At 37.4% G+C, this 18,768-nt stretch overlaps 1 protein-coding gene across 1 annotated transcript in view; it reads right to left on the minus strand.

The window, feature by feature from the left end:
- The window catches only part of Cctgamma (T-complex protein 1 subunit gamma), a 92,041-nt gene that overhangs the window by 14,254 nt on the left and 59,019 nt on the right, over positions 1 to 18,768 (minus strand). Inside the window, 1 exon segment of the mRNA NM_001190930.1 lies at positions 16,853 to 17,480. Within this exon segment, the coding sequence (NP_001177859.1) occupies positions 16,853 to 17,480 (628 nt within the window).

Here is an 18,768-nt window from a genome sequence, read left to right on the forward strand (position 1 = left end):
TTATTATAAATTGAATAAATTATATTTAGAATATCAAGTCATACAAAAACGAAAAAATAAAGACAGTAATAAATTTAAAGAGATCGAATTTTCCGACAAACTTGAGTTAGTATTTAATATTGCTGAATGTGATGTGTTGAAAACATTTGGCGCTAAGCAAAAAGAGTTTTTACTAAAGCAGTCATTAATTCATTTAGCTAATTACAATTTAAATTCGCAGATACAAGAAATATCAGGTATTAGAATACTAAAATTAATAAATATATGCATTTAACTAAAAGAAATAATCATATGTAGGTAATGTTATTTTGAATATTTTATTGAAAGGCCTTTCAGATAAAAGTATTAATGCAGCTGAAAACGCAAGATCATTATTAGAAAATAATACGCAACCTAAACCCAAAGTTATAAATCTGGAAGTAAAAAGTTTAAAACCTACATTTTAAACTTTATAGAAGATTAAAAGTGAAACTTTAACTGTTAAGAGATTAATTTATAGATTTTAAACTTTGCATGATTTAATTGCCTAATTTAAATCTTTTTATAAAGAGCATTATAAATAATTCTCTTGTTATTAATCTTTTGTAAAGTTTTAAACTTTCTACTTCCAGATTTTCAACTTTGGGTTTAGCGTGAAGAAGATTCTACATTGCAAGAGAAATATACTAATGATTTAGAGAATGAGAATTTTGAAGGGAAAAAGGACTGCGATCTTTTTATGGTGAATGAGCATAAAAATTACAAAATTTTATATAATTATTTAATTTTTGCAGTATGTTCGAATGGAGAAACGAATAGCATTAATTTACTAGACAGCGAAAAAACTAACATTTCTTCACAAAGAAGTAACGTTTCAAATTTCTCCTTATCAAGTCGCTATTATAATAATAAAAACGTAAGAGGGAATATTAATTTGCTCAATGAGAATATAGTGGCTGCCTTAGATAATTGTAGAGTTTCTTATAGGGATTCAGTTTATATAATTGGTATGATAGCTGATGCTTTAGGGCATGATATTAACAAATTAGTACTGAATATAAGTTCATTTAACAGATTACGAAAAAATATACGTAAAGAGAAATCAGAGAATATAACAAAATTATTTGAAGATCAGAAGATCACTGCTGCTGTGATTGATTGGGATGGAAAAATTATCCCTGATAGTATTTTGTGTAAACAAGTAGGCAGGTTACCAATCGTTGTCAGCAATGGCAAAACCGAAAAACTCCTAGACGTACCAGCATTAGAAGATGGAAAAGGCCTTAGCCTTAGATAATGTTCAAGCTCTATGTTGTGACCCAATAAACTCAAATTTAGGTTGTAAAGCTGGTGCAGCAGTCATTTTGGAGACACTTCTAGAAATAGATCTACTTTATTTGCCATGCCGACATCATATATTTGAAATAATTTTGGCTATTTCATTTGAAATGAACTACCTGGTACAAATGGACCGAATGTTCCCTTGTTTAAGAAGTTTCAGAGAGTTTAGTCAACTCTAGATAAAAAGAATTTCGTAGATGGATTAAAAAACGGAAAGATTGCATCACCGTTGCGACATAAGCATTGCATTAATAACCCAAATAGAAAATATAATCATTTTTGCAAAAAAAAAAAAAAAAAATACCTAAATGAACAATTGCCTTGAGACAATTACAAGGAATTATTTGAGTTGTGTTCAATTTTCTTGAGAGCAGTACCGTCTACTGAAGTAAAATTTCGAAAGCCTGGTGCGTTCCGTTGGATGGCCAAGGCCATCTACTCTAAAAATATATCTGTGCAGTACTTCTCGGTGCAGCCACTCCGACCGTCCGTAGACGTCGAGACCTGGACGGAACAGACGACGACAGACACGACGACCCAGACCGACGAGAAAGGGACGCAGTCGACAACGACGATCACAATCGACGCGGAGACGCAGACGACCCAGCCGACGGAATCTCGAGTCAAGATGGAGGCGGTATGGACCAGCGATACAGCAGAGCCCACGCCATCGGCACCACACCTGCGCCCCGAGAATTTCACGGGGTGGCAGACCATCAACGACAGGCAGGTCTTCGTGAATGCTCCTCGGCCAGGGTGCTGGGCCTGCGGAAGCTCCAGCCATCGAGCGCCACGCTGCCCTGGCCGCCAGCGCCACAGCTACCGCTACTGCTACCGGTGTGTCCTGGACAACGTCACCATCCGAGACTGCCCCGTCCACGGCGAGACTTGGCGAGCCCAAGGCCCATACATCCCCTCTCGGGGCACCAACATCCCTCGGGACCAACTGCCCCCACGGCGATAAGACCGACGCGACACGACGACTGACGAGACTCTTACTTGGCTATCGATCTTGACTCACTGCACGCTCTCGCCTACCCTTACGCACCTCATCACACACCCACGCTCTCGCTACACCTGTAATTTTTGTAATAATCTGACACTCTCACTTACGCACATGCTACCGCTCTCAGCTACCGTTATACACACCTACACGAATCACCTAAGCTACCGTCACACCTTACACCACACATAAAATTGTTATCGTTCTCTTTTATTTTGTCTTAACTGTGCCATGAGGGTCAGAATAAAGAATATAATCAACTAACCTAGACGCCTTTATTTTAAAATAAGCATTATTTCTTAACCTACCACCCCGTATTACCTTCTCACTCAACAAGCTTGCGTAGTAAGTTCAAGCGATTTAGGGCCAGCGAAGAAGCCACTACAACCGGACGACACCAACCATCCACCAACCAGGTTACCACCAGCGAGCAAAGGGTCTAACTACAGCGCAACCCCTCCACCCCAGGAAGAAGGGAGTTGTAACGTGGCAGTTCTACTGCACGTTACAAGTGGAAAATTTGCGCCGCGCAATAGAGAGGCGACGACAACCTCGCAACGTGGCAGGTCGAGCCGCGAGTAGGCGCACAGAAGGGGGAGTAGTTTGCGTGAGGAGCGCGCGCAGCGCTGGCCCCGCGGCCACGTGTTGCCGCGTCGCGAGAGCTCGGCCTCTTTCGCTCCGCAACGCTGCTACCGATAGGACGTCTGCGCTGCTCACCGAGGTTTTCGAGTAAAAGTGTACTTAGCGTGCGAATAAATTAGTGCGGCTGTGCCTCGGATGAACGCGTCGCGACATGGTTAGTGCGGCGCAATGCGCTTTGACGGTCGTGGCAAGGGCGGCGAGTCGAGTGCCGTGAGGTCTCGTCGCCTGTTGCGAATTTTGTAAGCTCTCGTATTTCCTCGTTATCGTTCCTTTCACGCTACCGTTACCCTCCGCTCAAGCTGCCGTTTGTCTTTTTCACGCTCTCGATCTCGCACAATTCCTCGCTATCGTTACCCATGTATTGTGCATATTTCCTCGCTATCGCTCTCCGCTCGTATTGTACCTCCCCGCTATCGTTTCCTCACCCCCTCTATTCCTATCAGCTACCGATTACTGCGTGTTACCGAGCTACCATTAGTAAGTAAGTTAGCGATTAAGTTAGGTTAGCTATTATTAGAGTTTCCGTAAGTAGCTGTTAGAATGCACGAGTGTGCGCGGAGAGGACGGGCAAGTGTGTGTGTGTCGTCGCGCGGTCGTGTCGAGGTCGTCACATCGTGAAGTGGTTTTCGGGGATTTATTATAATAGTACGGGTTTTTCACGACGCGGTATATGGAAAAATAAGCGTCTGATGGGCCGGGGAAATCGCATAACTCGCGAGAATACGCCGCGACGGACGCGCTGGTCGTCGGGGCCGGTAGACGATCAGAGAGGCGAGGCGGGTATTCGCCCGCACCGACAAGTCGGCGGACTGCGCGCTGACGAGCGTGGCGGTGGCGTCGATTGCTCGGTGGGCGCGGGTGATCTCCCCGGAAGGAGGTTAGAATTATTAAAATCGTTGCGGGGCCACGTGTATAAATTCGCTCTTACTCACGATGACCTCGATCGAGGGCGTGACGTGAAGAGGGAAAATGAAGAATAAATACGACATATCATATCAGCAGCAAGCCTTAATGAGTTTTATGACCCACGACCCTGTTCGATACTCCACCCATTCCTTAGAGCTAGCCGAGCTCATCTCCCACGCCGTAAGGTCCCAACACACGGTGGCGCTCACACGGAAAGGGGATCGCGGGATCCTTGGCATCTCGATGCCTGGCGCCCTGGGCCGAGGCGGCCCGCCACCGTGTATGCATTGGAGTGTGACGGCGCGCGAACATAGATTTAAGAACGCGGGGCTGCGCTAGCAGACCCCAGTGTTTTAAAGTATCTAAATCCACCTATAATGTTGATCTAGCATGAATAACCAAAACCATACTTAATGTGGGTTGAATAGCACAACAATATCTTCAATTGATTGGCCTGTTATTAGAAAGTAAGACAAAATAGTATCAAAAACTTAATACTAATTAACTTAACACGGTAAGCAAAATCGTTTCTAGTATGAGATTCAAGTTTTTGCAAGTTTCAATATTAAAAATTGAAACGAAAGGTTTCTAAACGTTACAAATAAAATTTTCTAAATAATTTTTAGCTTTTATAAGTTACGGTCTTGTGGTTTCAAAGTGGCCTAGTACTTGCGATAAATGTATTACTCCATAAATGAGATATTTTTCATATTTTAGCCAGTGCGCCATGCGTGGCCTAACAGCCGCGGTGGCTTATGTAAAATGCATAACAATTAATTATCACGGTAAATAACTGAATGTTTGCTTGAAAAATCAGCTAAAAAACGATTTTGTCTTCTTACTCAAGGTAAAAGCATTTTCACATTTAGGTGTCAAGAAAAAAACAAAGTATTTTTGAAGAACTACAATTTTTGTCTTGAACTTTTTTTCGTAAAATGCTTAGATATTGAGTTACAGCTTAAAAACTGTTTTAAGCGATTGCTGAAACTTATGATACACGGTGGCACGGTCTAAAATCATTTTTATTAGCTTAAAAAAAATTTTTCCAAGTTTTAGACTATAAACTAGGTTTTCAGGTGGCGTCACGATACAATTTTCAATTTGGATTTTCATAAATAAGGGACAATCTAATATGCAAGGACAAAGTAATCCGAATTATAGCGTTACATTTCTCATGTTATTACTTCACTTTATTGCTATAAAATATATTAATTATATCAATTAGGTTTTTTATCGTAATTAAATAGTATTTATATCGTTTTACGGAATTACCGTTTTCAAAACTTTAATGTACTATTGTAACGTGTTGAGCACCGCGGCTAACACGAAGCGGTATGAGTACCGCTGCGCCGCGACGAGTACGTAGAGTCGCGCGCGCGATAGAAAAACAAGTGCGAAATTCGAAGGCGCGAGAGGGACGGAAGGAGCGAGCGCGCGGGCTAGTCCAGCGAGGAGGACAGATAGCTTTCGGCTCCCGAATTGTAAACACGCGGCTTCGCTCGTATCGCGAAAGTGCGTCCATCGGTGTTTCGCGGTACGTGCGGCGTTGAGAAAGGAGTGTGTGTGAATGTGTGTTAGGCCGATCCAGGTCCTGTCGAGCGGTCCAGCGCTAGATCACGACAATTGGCGACGGCGTCATCGAGAAGACCAGCAGAAGGTTAGTGTGGATGCGCGCAGTGCTTGAGAGAGAGAGATTGTGCGCGAGGATACCACCTGCGTGGTGCGATACGCGCGACCTTCGCGGCGAAACACGCGTCGAGCGCAAATACTCCGGCTTCGCGACGAGTCGCGAAGTTGTTGCGACTCGTGCATTATTATTATTTTGTCTCTCGACGTATTGTAAATTCACGTTTATCTCGCGAACCTAAATATACCCTTAGTCTTTTTATTTTACGACTTTTTGTTATTATTTAACGACCGCCACCTTGCTAATTCCTTTCCCCGATTACCGCCGCCTACGCGGGCGTTGAACAAGCAACTTCAACGCACCTGAGTAGCCGAGCACGCACTAGAAGGTGCGGTATCCACGAGAAGAAGCAGCGGGATAAGCTGCATTGCAACACGGGTTAAGCGCTGGCGTTGAGGTGCTATCCGCCGCAACGTGGGATAGCGATCTCATTCAACGTCGTTTAGGCGAATAAAGTCTCACCCCGTTACACTATATATTTTTGACGCATGTGCAAAAACAAAGTCATCCGAATTATTGCGTTTCCATCACTTTTATTAGATAGCATTTCGGATTTGGATTACTTTCTGCTTTGCCGAGGTATTGGGAAAATAAATCCTTTTTTTATCCTCGCAGCTCGTGGGGCCAATGGGTTTAGAGGTTTTAATTCTGGATTTTATGTTTAAATTTAAGGCGCGTGTGTGTTGGAGCTTTAGATATCTTTAGCTCTTACTACTCTGACACCTTTGTACTGATGTATTATTGATAAAATAAATACTTTTAACTCAAGTTTGGAGTCTGTTGTGCATAATTTAATTACAAACGTGTTTTTCAAAAGAAAAATAGTACTCCATAAGTTACTTTCGTCTCGGAATTTGGATTTTAAATCAAACTTTATATTACGCACAACTTAGTAGCATTCAAGCAAATGTTTCATTTTCATTTTTTTATTATTAAACATTGATAAAAGCGAAACGCTTTGCTTTTTACATAAGGCACTCGCTGATATTTAAAGGTTCGCTGATGAACATACATGCACACACACAAAGTATGCAGATATTCAAATATTATTGATAAATTCATTTAACTGTAATGGGGTAAAACTTGACGATGAGAGGGGACATCGTCATTTTTCCTGTTCGGATTACCGGTTGTTATCGGACACTATATTCAATACACTGACAATGTTTTGTAGAAGAAATTTGTATTCTTATAAAATAGATGAATTTTTCAGATTCGCCAATGGCGTAATCTAAATAAAACTACTCAGTTTCATTTGAATACTTTTATTGATCTGCTGCAGCAAAAAATAATAATAAATTTTAATGGCAATTGATTTGTGTATAAAAGATTTTAGGGATTGTAATGATAATAACATAACATTTATAAGTTAATGATAGGATTAGAATAATCGACCAGACTTTTTTCGCAATCGCATTATTCCAGCTAAGAAAACAGACTAAACTGATAAATGTTGCACTACAGGATAATACTTATTTAACACGGTGGGTCAGTATTTATTTGTTTCTGTTCCTTCTTGTGTGTAACGGGCCTAATCTTCTATTACGACAGTGGCGACACTTCCATCCACAGCTATGCCGGAGCCAGAATGGCAGTATGACACTGCAGGAGGCGTACGACAGTCCCGCCACCTACGACATGTCGTATGACTCTTTTTTGTATGACGGTTTTCAACTTCTTGAGCGACAACAGCACCACTGTGTGCTCTCTCTTAAATAGATGTGTTCTTATCTAAATAGTTCTTAATTCTGTTAATAATGTTAAATAAGATATATATTTATAGAGCAAATATCATTCTGTGCGTTAAGTATAGTATTTTAGCAAATTAATAATTTTCAGATTTTCCGTAAAAGCCATGGAGACTTGCTAGCAAATTGTGTAAGGAGTGAAGTTGCCTTTGATTACTAATAGTGTTATTATAGTTATATTTATGTAGTTGATGATTCGGATCATTTGTCCAATTTTAATATTGAAGTTTACACTTCATATTAGTATTTTCGATTTTAACTTATCAATGTTACATTGTAAATTGTATTGCATATATTGTTGGTGCATAATAATACTGTTTAATAGTTAATATTTTTCACTTATCATTAGTGATATATGTGCGTGTGTGTATATAATTTGTTAAATTGCATATGTGTTCCATGCATGCGTGTCCTGCCTTTAATAAAATACTTCAATGGAATTATTAGATGTGATTTATTATAAATTAAAAACAAAAATTATTATTTAAAACTTTTTCTATTAAGCATTTACTTTGTGGAATTTATTTTATTGTCGCAGGTTCTTCAATGTTTATGATGATTGTAGCAGATGAATTCGATTGATTTGATGATCAGCCTCTTGACTAGTAAAGTATATTATTTTTAATTTATTAAAATTATTATTTATTCTTGTATACAAATGATTTTGTTGCAATTATTACAAAGTATAAGGTCACTTATTTATTTCATTGCAATAAAACATTGCATAAAAATTTGTTGTTTAAAATTATGATTAAAATATTGTTTTCATTTTAAGTTTTATTATTATTATTATTAATTTTTCAATGCAATAATGATTGTTATATATGATTGTTACAATTAAATCAATGTATACAATTCAGTAAAAGTACCTTGTTCAATGGTTGTTTAAGAAGCGGATTCTGTGATGCAGTAACCATATATCATTAAGCTACTAATTTACATTTGTATTTTTTATAATTATGAGGCATAATGTTACGTTTAATGCAAGCAAAATTAAAGTTTTATCATTTGAGAATTTGTGTTTCTATGCGGTAGTTGTATATGTATGTTATACATATCTATACATATATAAATGTTTTGTGGACGCATCATAAAAAAAGTTTATTAATTCATTATAATTTTAAGTAATATGTAAATATTAAATGTATAGTGATGATCCAAGTGACGCAATTTATTTCTATAAGCAAACATGTATTTAAATAATTTATGACTAAGCTTTTAGTTTTCAGTCAATGATGGACATTAAGGAACAGTTTTCTCCTACATTGACTTTCTTTATTTTGATGTTTCCTACCTCTGTGATTTTTTTTAGGAATGCTTCAAGCAATTCATAAACTTTGCCATAGGCTTTAAATATAAATTTTAATAATTTTAGCACAAATTTATGAATATTTTCATTTTTAGCCAAAGATACAGGGTCTCTGCCATTCTGGGACCCATACAGGAACTTTTGCACTATAAAAAGATATCTCCATGAATTTTTTGATGGTCGTAGTCCGGATTGAAATCATCCGATACCAACATGTGTTTGTATCGATAGACATGAAATTTACTAGGTTATAAGTGTCAAATTTGCATGTAAAACCACTTATTAGCCATTATATCATGTTTGTTTTCAACATAATTTCTAGTAGAAGGTCAGACTCATTCTGAAACTTTACAGCTACTTTTTAACTATAAAAAGGTATCTTTTTACTGTATTGAGGTTCTCGGAGTCCGGATCAAACATTCAGATTTTTATATTTTAAGGTTTGAAATACAAATAAGGTAGCCTTAATACACACACACACACACACACACACACACACACACACACACACATAGGGCTTTAAAAGTATTTTTATTAAAAAATTCAGAAAACTTCACAAAAAAGTATTTGGGTAGTTGCAGTTAAAAATGCATCCCTTATGAGCTACAAATCATTGAAAATAGTCAAAAATTGCTTGAAACCTCAACTTTGACCAGCTAGAACCCGAAGCCAAATGAAGAAATCGCGCTGAAATTTTTTTTGGAGTCAGATATAACATATATAACATCCTATAATTTGGGCGAAATTTAAAATTTTCGTATCTTCGATTTCACAGAGAACTACCCACACACACACACACACACATATATATATATATATATATATATATATATATCTATTTTTATTCAACCAAACACATTTACAGAGTATATATAAATATACTCGGAAATCCTACAGAAGTACACGGTGGTACCTGAGCGCAGGGCCGGAATATACAAAAGAAAAATATAATAGATTCGTAGAAAAACTTAAAAATACTTAAAAACTAAATAACGGGAAATATTTAATACATTTATGCAGAAAAACAAAACTGGATCACCAATTTTTTAATCCAGTTTTTAATTTTTTTAAATTGAGCGTATTTCGGAAAATAGACACATTTAGTTCATTTGGTAGAGCATTAAAGATAGGAATTGCTTTTTTTAGACTATTCTTGTCACTAACTCTTTTTCTGTTGTTTGGAATAGTAATACTCTTGTTCTTAGTGACACTGATCGAGGTTAGAAACTGCACTTTAAGGTCATCGTAGTGCAATTTCAGAGCCTCAAACAGAGAAGTTGTTCCAAACTACAAAATTATTTTTATTTACTATTTTTAGAATTTTTTTGCAATATGTCTATCATATTACTCCCATTTCGCTAAAGAATTTATTCCTGTTTTTAGCTATTAAAACTTTATCAGTAATCTTATTGTTGGCAATCATTATATGATTTATGGCATCATGAAAATTTGTTTTATTACCCATTTTGATATTTATAACTTCCCACAATTTTTTAGGATTGCTTAAGGTATTTTGTACTTGTTTACTTTCAAATTTTTGCGTCAATGATAATTTTGTCTAGAATTTTAGCGTAAGTTTTGTCCTGCAATTTGAGTTAATCATTATTTTTATCTAACTGCCATGTATCATACAATACCTTTTTTTCTCACATGATTTTATTATAGAGACTGTAATCCAGTTCTTTCTACCAATCTGTCTGTGATTTCTTTTTTATCTGTCTTTTTTTCTTTACCGAATCCTTTTGGATTATATCTAGAAAAACAAAAGTATCCATTTCTAAATCTTTACATTTTTGGTCGTTTTAGTATTTTTATCCTGAAGAGTGGCCAGAGTCTGTAGATTTAGATGGCCCTTGTTTCTTGTTACCCGAGTGTCTCGTGGTGTCGGTTGTCCAGTCAGCTGTCCGGGTGTGCTCGTTCCTTCGATTTTCTTCATTGGTGCAATTGGTGTAGTTATAGTTAGCAAAGCGTCAGAATTATTTACCCTCCGATGTAGGAAAACTATGTTCACAGTCGGTAGGGAAGGACTCGTAGGGTAATCAATCATATCAATATATCTGTTTATTTTCCTCTTCAGGATGTTACACAGGTTAGAATCCAGTGCATAGTGGTTTTTTTCAAATTTAATGTTATATTTATTGTTACTATATACACAATTAATGCACTTTTTTGTATCATTCACACAGTCACTGGTTTTAAGTGCATCAGCACAATACAGACAAATTACTGATTTCATACACTTTTTGAAAATGTGACCAGAGCGTCCACATTTGTTACAGGGCCTTTTATTAATCAGGTCATATACATTTTTGGAGTCCTACAAAAATTCTGAACTTGTTTGTACACGTGCAGTACTTTACCCCTACTCGTTAAATTACTAAAATTCCTTTCCTTGATGTCATCCTCTATGTCCTGAACAGTCATGTTGGTGTAGTTATCAATACCAACAATTTTGATTTTTGAATTATTTAACTCCTCTTTTACAATCTAAACAGTTTATAACTAGATCGTTCTTCTTGTTGACATATAAGTTTTTTTGTTTTTATGGTTTTATCTATAACTAGACATTCTATCACCTTTGCTTTTATGTCTATGTCACTTTCACTGGTACACTTAACAGTAATTTTCGGTGCTTTTTTTGCTGTGGTTTTGGCAGCTTAGTGACGTCTGAGTATGTTGCAGTTCTGCTGACACAAACGTTCTGATCCAGTTTTTCTTACAATAGTAGATTCTTTTCCTTTAACTCAGTTACAAGCTGTCTAAGAAGCAAATTCTCTGTTTGGATTTGGTGATAGCTATCTTCACTTGCAGTGTCTACATTACTTGTTTCATGTATCTTAGCCAAGGTTTCTTCGAGTAATTGATTCCTTAGATCTTTAGTTTTCCATCGTTTTACTTGTGCAATTATCATTCTTCCTGAGTCACTAAGTCTTGCCTCCTCGGATTTTGAGGTTAAGTTTAGACCTTCATGTTCCGGACAAATTATGAGGTTTTTGCTGAGAAAACTGAAGTTCGAATATTTCTGTGTCAGACAGCTATAGTGAAACGCTTCATCACACAACCGACAGATTGCTGTTGTTTGCTTTTGTTTATGGCAATAGAAATCACACACGGACTTGTCGGGAGGCCTCCATAGGTCCGCCATGTCGACACTTCTATACGTGTATATATATATATATATATGTGTGTGTGTATATATATAAAAAACAAGCTAGGAGATAGCGTAAATAAAATACACAGAACAGTAGCAGGAGATCTTCTTATAAAGCTTAAACGCACAAGATAAGTCAAAACCTTGGACTTCAAAGAAGCAGTTAAAGCAGTACTAGTAGAAGGCACCACAATAAAAGCACTCCAGGAAGAAAAAACCATTGATGTAATAGATCTGGACATGCTTACCTCAAAAAAGGAGGTACAAGAAGCACTACAGAAGGAAATTGGCGAAGAGAACATCATAGAAGACTCTACGATAAGATCTCTGCGAAAGACGAACGGTAACACGCAGATTGCAGTGATACGGGTACCAGCTCAGATAGCGGCTAAGATCACTAATCTACAGAAGATCAGAATAGGATGGGTCAACTGTAGGATCCGGGTGGCTAACCGCAAAAACGAGCCGCTTAGGTGTTATATATGCCTAGTTTTTGGCCATATCGGCAGCACAGTAACTGCAAAGAAACTGCACAGTAACTGAAAATAGGAGTAAGCTTTGCTTTAAATGTGGAAAAGACGGGCATAAAGCGAAAGAGTGTGAGAACCAACCCAACTGTGTACTCTGCAAAGGAGGCACAGGTGGGAAGAGTGACCACGCAGCTACGCATGCTCAGTTTACCGAGCTGTAGTAGAAGCCACTGACAGGCGAAGAAAATAAAAATAGTACAGTTGAATATAAATAACTGCGCGTCTACACAGGACCTACTGAGCCAGTATGTCCGTGAGACAGAGATCGACATAGCCATCGTCTGTGAACAATACAGAGACCTGGACGAACCACTGTGGGATATGGACAGTACTATGGACAGATAGAACAATTCAGACAACTGTTAGACCGACTAGTACAGGATGCCGTAGGGAGGAAACCGGTACTAATAGCAGGCAATTTCAAAGCCTGGGCAGTAGAGTGGGGCAGCCAAAGGACGAACGAAAGAGGACGAGCACTATTGGAAGAATTTGCCCTGCTTGACTGGGTCTTAGTTAACCAGGGATGTTCTTACACATTTTAAAGAGGAGACTCAGGATCCATCATAGATCTCACGTTTGTTAGCAGCTGCCTGATTGGCTTAGTTAGATCGTGGACGGTGAGCGATCATTACACAAAGAGTGACCACCAAGCGATAATAATAGAGATATGAATATCAAAATAGAGGTCCAACAGGAGTGCAACGACGAAAAGAGTCGGTTAGAAAACGAAGGATTATGATAAGGAGACATTTCTGCTGGCTCTTGAAGAAATATAGCTGTTTGTATCTGCGAATGATAAGGTAGAGCATGTAATAGGAAATATTACCCGAGCCTGCGACGCAACGGTGTCAAGGAGGGCTCCTAATAATAGACGACCGCCAGTATACTAGTGGGATAAAAAAATTGACGCTGCCCACAGCAAGTGTCATCGAACCAGAAGACAAGAACAGCGGGCTAGGAAGAAATACTACAAGACTGGTCGAAGTCAAGAAGTAGTAAAAGTCCGAAACAAAGAAATTAAGGGTGCTAAACGGATACAGGACGAGGTTGAGCTGGATCCCTAGGGGCGACCGTACCAAGTAGTAATGAATAAGATAAAGGGAGGTTATATTCCCCCTCCTAAAAGCCCCAAATTGCTTGACCAGTATTGTGACTACGCTGTTTCCCTTAGACTGGAAATAACAGCAATCCCCGAAGCAGAGGCAAATGACCAAGTCGTTAAAGAACCAGATAGACAAGCGGAATATCAATACGGCTTCAGGAAAAACCGCTTCTCTCTTGACGCCGTAAGCTTAGTAGTCGACGACGCTACAACTGCAATAAGAGAAAAGAGATGGAAAGAAGGAGCCAAGAAGTACTATGCTATTGTTACACTGGATGTTAAAAATGCGTTTAACTCAGACAGCTGGGGCAAAATACACGAGGCACTACGTAACAAAGAGATAGCCGCATATATAAGGATTATTTCTGACTATCTTCTAACGGCAAAAAAATCTATAAAGTAACCGGAGCTAATGAGGTTTGACAAGGCTCAGTTCTTGGCCCATTATTGTGAAACATCATGTACGATGGAGTACTTAGGCTAGAGCTACCCGAAAGGGCAAGTTATAGGAGTCGCAGATGACATTGCAGTAGTGGTAGTAGCAAAGCAAAAGGAAGAGGTGACGGAAATCACTAACAAGGCAGTAGGTATAATCTATGATTAGCTAAAGCAAACTAGACTTGAGCTAGATAGTAGACTAGATAGTAGGAACAAAATGGAGACAATAGCATTGACAATGGACGGACACGAAATACTCTTAGCCGACCATTTAGTACCTGGGAATCACTATGAACTCCAAACTAACGTTTAAGCAGCATCCCGAGAGGGTAAGCAATCAGGCAGCAAAAGTCGGTGGTGTACTATCGCGACTAATGCCAAATGTAGATGGACCAACGCAGGGTAGAAGGTTACTCCTAGCCAGTCTAACTACATCAATTATGTTATATGGTGCCCCAACATGAGCGGACGCTATGTTGGTGAAGTCCTATACACGAAAGCTGTCAACAGTTTATAGGAGAAGTGCATTAAGGATCGTCAAGGCATTTAAAGAATCCGGCATCAATGATCCAGATTACTTTGAGAAAGGTATATTAATTTGTAAATGATTCTTTCAACATTATATCGCGTCTGTGACAATTTTTATTAAGGGGATGTCGGCGCAAAAGCTTCGCAAATCCGCCACGGGGTATTTTGTATTTCTAAACTTTTAGAAGAACAGAAAGACCGATCAAATTTTTCTTTCGGTAGAACGATTCATTAAACTACAGACTCAGTTTTTCATTTGCAAACTTTATTCAAAAAGTTTTATGTAATAGAAAAATAGTGTTTTTGGGACGACATCCCCTTAAGTTTATCAATCATTTTTCATTATTTAATAAAAACACGAATTCTAACTCCAAACACTTCAAAACGTGTTTCTAATGTGTTTTTTATGAAGTCGAAAACTTTACTATAACAAAGCTTCCTCTAGGAGAAAGCAAAAAAAACGCAAAAATACTTTCGAGCCTTATATAAAATATTGTGTTTACTAAGGGCTAAGTGGGATTTTCCAGACCAAGTGTGGAGTTTGCATTACGAGTCGAGGCAAGTTAGCCCGAGACAAAATTTATATATGTAAAAAAAGAAGAGCTATTACAGGAATCAAAAAGTGGCTCTGATAAAGGAGGAATAGGGACCTGTGCGTTGTAGTTACGTAAATTGTAGTGTGTTCTAATTACGTAAATTTAAAAAGATTTTTGCCTATGAGGAAAGTCTTTCGAAAATATACAAGAAAGGGATAATCCTCTCTTTAAAAAATGATGGACTTGGTTGTGAAGCCTTTAATATGTGATTCTGATTGGTTGCTATGGTCGGTTGCCTAGGTAACAGATGAGAACCCGCACGCTTTAAATTCATAACCCTCATAACAGTCATAACCCTGGTAGAAATTTTTCAGGTGTTTAAAATAAAATGAAATGAGGTTAAATAGTATGAAATCTGAATAGCGGATTCAGAAAAAAATATATGCAATATTACCAACAAGAAATCTTGATAAATTAATCATTACCAAAAGTGTAGTATTGAAACATGTGTATTGAAAAGTGTCACCCTAACCCTATTTGAAGTAGGTAATAATGTGTGTGTGTGTGTATGTTATTTAGTTTTTTTTTAAATATAAGTGAGAAGTGCAATTAAAAGAATAAAAAGTATAAAGATATATTGTGTCTCCGTGCCCAAAGTCGCCCACGGTGAGGTTTAAGAAGTGAATTTAAAGAAAAGTTCAGTATCCGAGTCAGTGAATTTGAGTTTATCACTACAATGCCCTTTAAATTTAAAAATATGTAATCTAGATAATTGAACTGTTTTCATTCATATTTTCACACCAACGGCAATGTGAATTTTTTAATTTAGCGGCTCACATTTTGCTTATAGACAGTCACGCAGTAACTACTATCTCTAGCACATTGTATTTCCGGTTTCCAGTGTATTTTTACCTGGAGAAAATGATAAATATTTTGGCTTTTTTGTTAAGGCATTAATGAGAATATTTACTTTTAATAGTTGTGAGAGATTTTGAGATTTTTCCATTGCATTGCATTTGCTCTCATTTAAAAACTAATTTCTAGAGAGCTCATTTTTTGCATATATATTTCTGTTTTGGTTGTGAAAATATTTAAAGTTGAATTGACCTTAACTGAAATACTTTTGATTTCGACTTCAACACCCATGATAATTATTTAGTCGTATAAGTTCACATCAGTGTCGGAATCGAAATAAAAAGTATTTCAGTTAAGGTTAATTGAACTTTATATATTGTTTCATTGACACAAAATAAATCTATATGTAAAATATGCGCTCTCTAGACCCGTTAGTTTTCGAATGAGAGCAAATGCAAAAATAGAGAAATAGGCATCGATCTCAAAATCTCTCACAACTGTTAAGAGTTAAAATTCTTATTAATGTCTTGACAAGAAAGGCAAAATATTTATCACTTTCTTCATGTAAAAATACACTGAAAACCAAAAATACAATGTGCTAGAGATAGTATTTACTGCGTAATTGCCTATAAGCAAAATGTGACCCGCCAAATTAAAAAATTCACATGTGCCTCAATGTGAAAATATGGATGAAAACAGTTAAATTAAAATCATCTGGATTACATGTTTTTATAGGTAGCATATCAAGTATCTGTGTAAAATTTCAATTGCCTAGCTTTTTTACAATGCAAATGAATAGGGTTGTAATAATAGGCTTATACTCACTGACTCTTCTACTGAACTTTTCTTCAAATTCACTTCTCAGACCTTAACGACAACGACTTTGGGCGTTGTTAATATATTTATATTAAAAGTATTACAGAATATGGTAACATATGGTAGGTAATATGGTAAAAATATTAGCAGAAATTAGTGTACCCAAAACTTATGTTGTTTTTTCTACCAGCGTTATTAGACATAGATAGAATAAGGAGCGCGCGAAGCGCGCCTTCATTCCTAGTATATAAAATAGGAGATGTGCATAAATATATATTTACCTGGTACTAGTTTTGGTTCTAGCAATAAATTCTTTGCAACGTGTAAAGCATCGTGTATGTTACGTTCTGACTCATTTAAAATATCTTTACTTGCGCCTCTCAAAATAATGGTACATGCTTTTGGATCCATACAGTCAGTTATGTAACAAAAATAGTCATCACCAATTTTTTTTATCTCAAACAATCCAGCGCCTGTCCCAACATGATCATCCCGCAATTCTTCGGTACGATTTACTATCGTCGCATGGCAAGCTCGAGCAATTCTATTACAATCACTTTTTCTAACTCTTCGGATTGCTGATATTCCTGATTTTAATAGGTAATGTTGAGCTAAATCTGATATGCCCTTTTCAGTAAATACAACGTCTGGTTTCACAGCAATAATATCATTGCATATTTTTTTAATCGTTTCTTCTTCGAGTTCTAACATTCTTGTAAAATCAGTTTCTTTTAAAATTTCTACATTTGTTTGTGATTCGCCTTTCTTGTATTCCAAAGGGCAATCCAAAAGGACAATACGTGGATTCTGTATATAACGCTTCATTTTTGGATGGGTGACATCCTTGTTTAACATGACGCCTCTAAGTACGCTGCTATCTTCAATAGCTCCTCCTGGAAGTTTTTCTACCTACAAAAGACAATTATATTATATTTATCTTGCCTCATTGACATAAGACATATCATCTAACTATATTATATGATCGCAAATATATAACCTCCTATTCCTCCTCCTCATTTATACAAGAAATTCTTTGAAAAAATGTTAGTTGACTTCTTACAGTCCCTTCCTTACCCCCTCTTTAGAGTACCTCTCTAGTATGTAATACTGGCTAGTCTCAGGAAAAAAACAGTATAAAATAAGAGTTATTTTTGGGAAACTGATACTAAAAACGCTGACCAATATTAGTCAACTTGATTAAGTAGTCGGGAAATAATAGTAAACGTTTTTACCAGGGATCTATTTACTGTTTCTTGATTTTTGTAAAAGCATTTTTTTACTTGGCACAAAAATTAAAATTTTAATAACTTTCTATATCGTCATGTTCTGCATCAATGGAACCAGATAACAATGAATTTATTTTATTTGTATTATTTGTAACAAAATCTTGACCATTATAAATAGTATTTGTAGTAAAAATTTTGTGTGGACGCATGTGTGTGTGTGTGTATGTTTTTTATGTGGCGTAGGCAGAGCAAGCTCTGCACAAGTGGCCCTCCGCCACCGGATCCCCACAGGTACTATCGTTCAATAATACTTCCGTGGGGCCCGTTAGCTAGCTTATTTGGTTTCTCCTTCAGAGTTTGACATTTCCATACATCCCCCATCCACCAAGGTGATTAAAGGTTCAGGATCAAACTCGTCTTCTTCATTCTGCATCGTCCAGCCGTCTGCTTCCTGCAGCATCGTCCGATCGTCCACTACAAGCAGCATTGATCGGTCATCCTCTGGACACACTCACGTTCCTATACATCGGGTGCGGGAGTTTGGGCTCAACTCAGTTACCTACGTTCCACAGCTTCGGTCTGAAAAGCACTTAGAGGTACTCAACACTAGCGTGTGTGTGAGCGCACGTGCGCGCCTGTGTGTGGGAGCAATTCTAGCCAAGTTTTAAAAAAGGCTGCACAGAGGGGGGGTGTCTGCTAATGCTACCATCGAATTTTTCGGTAAAAGTACATTAGAAAATACAGCTGTTCCTAAACTTTAAGCCTTCTAGGTGACAACAGTGCCCCAGTAAAATTATTTGAATTATCAGAAATCGCTAACCAGAAGTGGCTAATTTGAAAAAAATTCTTTCAGCTTTGCATTTTGACAAAAAAATCCTTTGACAATCGATGTATAATAATTTGAGTAAAAAATACATTCGTGACATATACTTTTAAAAAGCGGAATTGGCTCGAACAGCAGTAAACGCCAA

The sequence above is a fragment of the Nasonia vitripennis genome (assembly GCF_009193385.2).
Source record: "Nasonia vitripennis strain AsymCx chromosome 4 unlocalized genomic scaffold, Nvit_psr_1.1 chr4_random0010, whole genome shotgun sequence".
In the NCBI taxonomy this organism is placed as follows: Eukaryota; Metazoa; Arthropoda; class Insecta; order Hymenoptera; family Pteromalidae; genus Nasonia; species Nasonia vitripennis.